Source organism: Labrus mixtus, chromosome 12 (genome assembly GCF_963584025.1).
Source record: "Labrus mixtus chromosome 12, fLabMix1.1, whole genome shotgun sequence".
Classification (NCBI taxonomy): Eukaryota; Metazoa; Chordata; class Actinopteri; order Labriformes; family Labridae; genus Labrus; species Labrus mixtus.
In genome coordinates, this window is record NC_083623.1 from 105,707 (window position 1) to 114,519 (window position 8,813).

Sequence of the window (8,813 nt, forward strand, 5' to 3'; positions counted from 1 at the left end):
AGAGCAAGGGGGTGGGGGGAGGTAGACCGTCCATCAGCAATCCGGTGGGGAGGGGAGGGGGTGTGGGGGGGGTTGTTCTGGCAGGCCGCCAACCCACGATCCGGTGGGGAGGGGGTAGTGGTGGGGTGGGGGTTGTTCTGGCAAGCCGTCAACCGACGATCTTGAGGAGCCTAGGGGAGCTCAAGAGCTCCCAGGAAAGTAGGTGGTTAGTGACTGAGATTTATAGATAGATACATGCAGTAATATGATGTACTGTATATGCAGAGAGAGAGAGAGAGAGAGAGAGAGGAGCTCAGGGTGCCAGTTCCCCCGGTAGTCTAAGCCTATAGCAGCATAACTAAGAGCTGGTCTACACCAGCACCAGCCCTAACTATAAGATTTATCAAAAAGGAAAGTTTTAAGTCTAATCTTAAAAATACAGACTGTGTCTGCCTCCCGGACCCCGGCTGGAAGGCGATTCCAGAGGAGAGGAGCCCGATAACTGAAGGCTTTACCCCCCATAGTACACTTGGAGACTGTAGGTACCACCAGCAGGCCTGCACTCCGGGACCGCAACGCTCTCGAGGGACAGTACGGCACTAGTAGCTCCTTAAGATAAGATGGTGCCTGGCCATTTAGAGCTTTGTAGGTGAGAAGAAGGATCTTGAATTCTATTCTAGACTGTATAGGGAGCCAGTGCAGAGAAGCCAGGACAGGAGTAATGTGGTCCCATTTCCTGGTTCTGGTCATTACATAAGCTGCAGCATTCTGGACCCGTTGAAGAGTCTTTAGAGATTTGCCAGAGCACCCTGACAAAAGAGAGTTACAATAATCCAGTCTGGAGGTAACAAATGCATGAACTAGTTTTTCTGCATCACTTTGCGACAGGATATTCCTGATCTTGGATATATTACGAAGGTGAAAGTAGGCTGTTCTTGAAACTTGACTGATGTGAGAGCTAAAAGACATATCTTGATCAAAAATAACTCCTAGATTCCTAACAGTGGTGCTAGATGCCAGGCTGATGTCATTAAGGACAGTCACATCACTAGAAAAAGTCTCTCTGAGGTTCTTAGGGCCTAGCACAATAACTTCAGTCTTGTCTGAGTTAAGTAGCAAAACATTTCTGGTCATCCAGGTCCTAACGTCCTTAAGGCACGTTTCTAGCTGACATAACTGACTGGTACCATCGGGCTTCATTGATACATAAAGCTGAGTATCATCTGCATAACAATGAAACTGTATGGAGTGTTTCATCATAATATTTCCCAGAGGAAGCATATATAATGTAAAGAGAATTGGTCCAAGCACTGAACCTTGTGGGACTCCATGGCAAACTTTAGTGTGCATAGAGGACTCATCATTAACATGTACAAACTGAGATCGGTCTGATAAGTAGGATTCAAACCAACTTAAAGCAGTCCCTGTAATTCCAAGCAAATGCTCCAGTCTGTACAACAGGATCCGATGGTCATAATAAAAATATTAAATTCATCGAAGGACTGCCTGATTCTTTTGACGACCCTGATTTGTTTCCCCCTCATCAAACTCACCTCGTTATATTGGACGATGTGTTATTACAGGCAGCTGAGCATCCTGAAGTGGCAAGAATTTTCACGCAATACAGGCATCATAAAAATATGAGCGTGATGTTGCTTACTCAAAATCTTTTTTACAAAGGTAAATACAGTCGCACCATCAGCTTGAACACCAACTACCTGGTGCTCTTTAACAACCCGCGAGACAAGCTGCAGATCAATCAGCTTGCAGCTCAGCAAATATTTCCAGGGAGAAAAAGCTTTTTTCTTCAGAGTTTTGAAGACGCCACTCAGAACCCCTTTTCATATTTAGTTGTAGATCTCACGCCGAGTTGTCCAGAGCGCTACAGACTAAGAGCCGGCATACTGCCTCATCAGTGGCCCGTGGTTTATCTGCCTAAAAAATCTGCCTAAAAATGTCTGAGCGCATAAAAAGGAACGCTCCTCTGCTGAGCGCTTTATGTCACTGCACACCTCGGAAGTGGAGAGATATTCTCCGACGCTGCTCACCAGACTTTCTTCAGTGTATCAGTGAAATCTGTTTAAATCTATTAAAGGGAAACGTCCCTCTCACGCCCTGTCAATATAAGAAACTGAAAAAGCAGAAAAAAACCATCAGACTGCTGGCTGATAAAAAAAATCTCTGAAAAACAGACACACTGCTTTGGTGAGACAGTCGGGAGGGTTTCTTTCACCGTTGCTCTCTGCCGTGGTACCTATATTAGGCCAGCTTGTAGGAGGTCTGGTGAATAGAGGATAACTTTGTGGGCAGATATGGCAAATCAGCTAAAAGCAACTCAAAAGATGTATCTGTTGAACGCTCAGCAAATGAGTCGTCTGACTCATTCAAACCCTATGCCCACGATGGTCGGTGAAACCCAGACTCAATCGATGAGACGCACGGCTGAAGGTGATTTGGATGAACAAATGAGGGCTGTGCTAAACGAACCTGGACTAAATCCTTATAAAAAATTTAAAAATACAACGCGCTGTTGCAGAGATATCTCGCATTTATCAAACAAGATGTAAAAGACGAGAAAAGTCACACAAGACCGTCTAAAGTCTCTGAAGAAGAAGAAGAAGAAGAGGAGCAGCAGCAGCAGCAGCAACAGCAACAACAACAATGGGCTGATGAGACAATTGATGAAGTGATACAAACCCTTCCCCAGAGGGATCGAAAAAACGCCTCTTATATCTTGAGAAAAATGAGTAAAAACGGCGAGACGCAGTGGACTGACAAGAGTGAATTTGTTTACAAGGGAAAAGTGATCAGAGGCTCCCATATGATGGATCTGATTAAACACCTGTCATCATCTTACAAAAGAGCCCAGAGATCTGAGCCCAAGGGGTGGTTGGGATTTTTAAATACTCTGAGCATGTTAAACATCCCTCTATCCACCGTGAACAACCCCGATGCTCGTGAACAATACCGCAGACTGATATCGGACGAGGAGCGAGGGTCAAAGAGAACAATTGTTTTATCCCCAAAGTGGAGCACGCCTATGACCGAGAGGGCCGGCGGTGGAGAAGAAGAAGACAAAGATTGGGGTGCATCTTTTGACGGGGGTACTACCCCGCGTATAGCTAAAAAACTAGGGGCAAAGAGAAGAAAAAAATAAAAAATCTCCTTGGATTAGTTTTACTTTATAAGTTGTAACTTTGCTATTAATAATAATAAAAACTCGTCATTTAAAAAAAAAGGTTTCGTCTTTCTTGTCTTTATTTCACAAGTTGTAACAATGTTTAAACATTTGTAAAGAACACACGGTGTGGTGAAAAGATTGACATTTATAACGCTTCACACAGCTTTGATATTTTTTCACAAACGCAGTTACAGTCTCGTAATTTTTTAATTCGTCCTCTTGATACAACGCTAAAACATTTTCAAAACTTTGCCCGCAGGCTCTATGACATAAATAATAAACACAATGTTGACCGCAGGCGGAAGAGAAGGTATGCTGCAACTGTCTGTTGTGATATAAAATAGCGCTGGAACGGTCTTTTAAAAACTGTAAAATGTGTTTAGGGTAGTAAGAAAAACGAGGAGGAAATCCAAAAGAGTCAAAAAAAGTTGCCGTTCCGTCTTTCTCCAGGGTCAGGGCCAGCCAGTGCTCCCCCGGCTCATGCGCAGGGTGTGTGTTGACGATGAAGTAGGCGGGGGTTTTAAAAGATGACGTCAGCAGCTGCAGCTGGTCCGAGGCCCACACTCCGCAGAAAGCATCTCCCATTAATCGAGTCATTAGACTCTCTAGTTGATGGCTGTTCATGTTCTTCTTTTTTAGTAATAATCCACCATGACCTGCCTTTTAGAGTTGATCTCCAAAATAGACTCGTAGCAGGCGTACACAATCAGTGTAGTGGTCTGAGGTAAAGGCACTCTGAATCTCATCTCCAGCCTTAAATTCCCGTTGGAGACGGGGGATAGGGCGTCAGCATCCTCCCTGGCGTTGAGATTAAAGACAAACAGAGAGTATCCTTGTTCAAACTCTCTCCTGTTGATGCTCAGAGGTAAATCCTTCAAGTGTCTCCCTGTAGCTGTAAACATGTTGTAAAACTCTCTGACAGACACACCGTTGTTAAATTGAGGCTGAAAAGCTTTGGCCGGCACCTGTCTTCCATCCTGACACAAGGCCAGGTATTCCACATCGTTATGGATGAAATTGAAAGGAGACAGATCCCTGCTCCCCGTAAAAGCTTCGTGGTGTACCATGCCTATCACCACATACTTTGGCATAGTACCCAGAAAGAGGTTCTCCTGGTTGCATATCCTCGAGTTTTGCGGGATGGAGTAGGTTTTCACGTTCACCCGTGACAGAGGGTAGAGAGCGTTGCCCTTCAGCAAGGCTGCGGCGTGACCCAAACGCACGGGGGGAGAAACGGTGACTTTTTTCATAAACAGAGCAGCCCCCAGTATTTTCAGACGGTAGGTGCTGTTGGCAGCGCCCATGAGACAAAAGGCGTCGGACACTCTGGTCAGCTTAATTCTCATGTCCACAGAGTTCAAAAGGAGCCTCTCGCTGAATAATATATCAGCGTGGAGAGGTCCCAACAGGTGGAGCTCTCTGGACTGCTCTGTAAATTCGGCTCTGTTGCGTAGACCGCGATTGGGACCGTTGACGGTCACCACAGAGTCCATAGAGCCGGCGGTGTCTTTGTAAAACAGCCCTGAGGTAAACTGTGTTTGTAGAGTAGCTTCTGAAAAGTTGAGCAGGGCTTCAATCATAGCCCTGTAAGGATGTGTGGCGCTGGACTGCGATATCAGTCTATCCCCCAGAATAATATCGCATTGGCTGAAGATTGTATTCAGATTCCAATTTTATTTTTTGTTTTGTTTAGTTTTGTTTTTTCTCTGAAACTTTTGTTTAGAGAAATATGTCTCCAGAGTCTAGGTTTCTGCCTGCGACGGACCTCCTTCCCTTAGCAAGGCCTCTCCCTACTGATTTCTTCTTTGCCCCGCGTCGGTTATTTTTAGACCTTGCTAAAACACGGTCCCCCGGGGGTCTCTTCCTGGGTCTTCTGGCCAACACCATAATACCTCCGGAGCCTTCTTGAGAATCTCCTTCTCCGGCTATTCTGCTCATGGCGTGGGAGATGGCCTGTGAGGCTATGTTTTTAGCAGCAGTTTTTAGATGGGGTTTAGCAATGACAAAACCTTTCTTAACCAGAGGCGATACAAAACGAAATAGCCTTGAAAATACAGAACCTATCCCTCTCCCGTACATTACAGGGGCCCCGTAAAAACCAGGGAGGGCTCCTCCCACCTGATTTTCATAATAGCTCACAAAACGGTGAGGGTCGAGGGTTTGATGCATCATTTTTACAGCTGAGAAGAAACGGGTCTAAAATGTAATTTCACCACCGTCTTGCCAAAGGTAAACTTGAGCGGTTGATTTTGATCCGTTTTAATTTCGACGGAAATGTTTTCAATGTGGTTTTTGGCTACAGGTAGATAGTAGGGTGGATTAAAATGCTGGGTAATCACATCCCCGAATGTACCTTTCACATCAACGATTCTCAGGAGAGGAGCGTAAGCATCACCCACCACCTGGTGCCTTACTATGTCACTGTAACAAAAGAGGTGATAGAATCCTCCCTTTATATCTGCCGGGTAGGGAGCCATCCTCTCGTTGAAAATAGCCCATTTCCCGGGAATTTCCCCTATAATGTAGGCCAAGGGGGGATGAAAGCGCAGATGAGTTGCACCCCCTGCCTGATATTCATATCTCTTTTGAATGTTGCTATAGACTACTTGCACATCCGCTCCAATTTTTTTTAGAAAGGCATTTAACTCGTGTGTAAATTGAGTCAGGTTGCTGTAATAACCTCCTCTAATCTTTTGACGTTTGACCTTGGGCTCTGAAGCGGCACCTTCAACAGGTTTATCTCTCCATTCAAAGAATCCCGTCTCTATAGGCACGTTAAACCAGGTGTGAGGGTAGGAGATTTCTGTCAATGCAACCTGCCAGGGACCCTCTAAATCTATATGCTGGGCTAAATCCACCTGAAATCTAGAGGCTGTGTTATTTTTAAACACATTGAGGCTAGCGTTAGAGGGTAGGGTAATGTAAAAACTCTCCTTGAGCCGTTGATCCATGATGGAGTACTTGTAGTAACAGAGTGAAGGTTGTGGGGTGGTAGAGAAGCGGTTTTATGCGTCTTTCAGATCCTTGACCTTGACCCAGCTGTTGAACTTTTCGGTCCAATTTTTCCACCGTACCAAAGCCTGTTTTTCACCTTGCAGTACTCTCCTGCCTAAAATTTTGTCCACTCGGTAGAGTTTGTCGGGAGCCACCTGTACTTTTTGCAACTCGGCTTCATAAAAGGTCCCCTTTATTGGTTCCCCATCAAAATCTTTGAGTTTGTAAACAGGGGGTAGACGAGGAGTGCATTCAGATACAGTAAACAGCTCGTCGGAAAAGCTCTGCTCGTACTTTTTATCAAACACACCTCTCAGTTTAGATATTCTCACCAGATCCCCCTGCTTAAAATTAAGCTTAAACTTTTCTTTGTAGCGGAGAGGAAAAGAACCATGCAGGTTTTGAAAAACTTGAGGAGTATTTTCAACCGTGACCTGCACAGGGGTCATTTTTATACTCTTGTGGTAGCTGTTGTTGTAACTTTTGACCAAATCCTGCAACACGTCCAAGTACCTGCGTGTATTTTTGGCTGTGAAATACCTCCACATTCTCGTTTTCAACGTGCGGTTAAATCTCTCCACCACCGAGGCTTTGAGGTCGCTCCCTGTGGCAAAGTGAGTAATGCCGTGTTTCTTCATCAGGCTCTTTCTGTTGAAAAACTCTTTACCGGCGTCTGTCTGTAACTTTTCAGGGCTCTGACTCTCTATCAAAACAGACTCAAAGGCCCTGACAACCTCGGGGGCTGATTTTCTCTTTAGTGTCCTTACGTAGGCCTTTTTTGAAAATACATCTATAACGGTCAAGAGATAATTGTAACCGTCGTTGTGTTTCACCAAAGCCTGCATATCGCAAAGGTCTGCCTGAAATTGAACCAGAGGTCGGGGTACAAACACTCTATTTCGGGTAAAGTGTACTCTGGCTGGTTTATGGAGAGTATAAGTGTCCTGCTCTGAGAGGAATTCTTTGACTTTTTCGATATTTACTTTTTTACCGGTTTCATCCTGCACAGCTCTGTGTAGTCTATCTAACCCTCCAAAACTCCCCGGGTGAGAGGGGTTATAATACACTTTTTTCATGACACGTCTCTCCAAAGTTTATGAAAAAACGACAAACATGATTAGCATTTTATGTTTTTATTCACACCACATTATTTTCATTTTTAGCTACAATAAAAGTAAGAGCAAAAACACAATCTGTGAATAACCTCATCGTCTCTAAACAGAGAGCAATTTGTCTTGTTTTTGATAACTTGATTCAAAACAGAGACTAAACGATCAACAATCATGTGTTCTTCTACACAGGCCCACATTCTTTGAGGAAGATTCCCCATGTTTTTTTTTTGTTTTTTTTAACTTGTTTTCAGGAGAATATGAAGAAATCTTCAATCACGACAACACAACTTGCGGGATTTAGAATTCCACACGCACAATTTTACCCTCCTCTGGTTGTTGTCTTCCCATATCTCAAACGCATCCTTCAACATGCACTGCTTAGCTCTGTTGTCGCCAACCAACGTGTCAAGTACCGTTTGTATTTTCCTGCTAATGCGAGTGGCGTATTTCAGATCATACAGAAAGGCCTCCACGAGCCCGAGGATCCTGCAGGATGAGATACGAATGAACCATCTCACAAGAGCGCATGAGACGGCTGAAATAAGCGTCTCCTTCAACAGCCTTTTGTTCACAGGTTCAAAATGTGACATGTAGAAGAAGTCGGGTTCATCATCCAAACACGGGTGCTGATGCTGGCTAGGATGACTCACCACACAGCCGTTGCAAATCTCCTGTCGATACAACTTCAGTACGTGGTCCAACACGTACACCACCACAGCTTTCACCGTGTTCATGAGAACGGCGGACAGATGACCGTCGGTCTCATTCTCTTTGTTGGCCTCCGAGTCGTCCTCTGACTCGTCCTCTGATTCGTCCTCTCGCTGCTCAGGAGATGGCGGGGTTGATGGTGATGCCGGTGAATATGCAGGAGGTGGCACCGGTATTAGCGGTTGAGGTTCCGCCGGTGGTGATGGTTGAGAGTCGAGCAGAGACCCTGGCTCGATCTCTTCCTGAATGGTTGATGGTAGAGAAGAACAAGAATGGTACGGAAGGTCAGGCTCCGAAAAATATTTCAACAAGTTCTTGCGACACTCTGGAAAAGGACTACTAACCCTTCTCCGTGGTGAAGCTGTACGCTTAGGTTTAAGCGCCAGGATGGTTGTTCTTGGCTGTCTACGCGTCGGCGACGGCGTTGACTCAGGGTCGGAAGGAGGTGGTGAAGGAGGAGGCGAAGGAGGAGGAGAGGGCTGCGGACTTTCCTGAGTGAGCTCCATTGTCTCGAGGTGGGCAAAAAAAAAATACTTGTAGATGCAAATTCTCGTGTCTTTTAAACACTTTAGATGGTGAGGAGGAGGAGGGCGAAGCTCGTGATTGGCTGTTGTAGAGAAGATGGGCGTGTCTACGGTTTACAAAACCGTCTTCACCCTCATTATATCGCTGAAGGTTCGGCTGATGACATATAGCTGCTTAACATTGCGGTCTTCTACCTCCATCACTTTCAACCATTCCTCGAGAGGAAGGCGCAATGCTGGCTGAAATATCCCGCATTCGCTGCTAAAGTACTCCAGGACAAAATACTCGACGGTCTTCTCTGCTTCTGTACACAT

The 8,813-nt window shown here is 45.3% G+C and overlaps 1 protein-coding gene across 1 annotated transcript; it reads right to left on the reverse strand.

The window, feature by feature from the left end:
- Positions 1–3,795: 3,795 nt before the first annotated feature.
- Positions 3,796–4,740, reverse strand: LOC132985364 (uncharacterized protein F54H12.2-like). The gene has a single exon (XM_061052715.1). It carries the CDS (start codon positions 4,738–4,740, stop codon positions 3,796–3,798), a length of 945 nt encoding a protein of 314 aa, XP_060908698.1.
- Between the last annotated feature and the right edge of the window lie 4,073 nt (positions 4,741–8,813).

Coding starts and splice junctions, on each gene's coding strand:
- LOC132985364 (XM_061052715.1), bottom strand. CDS start 4,740: ATGATTGAAGCCCTGCTCAACTTTTCAGAAGCTACTCTACAAACACAG.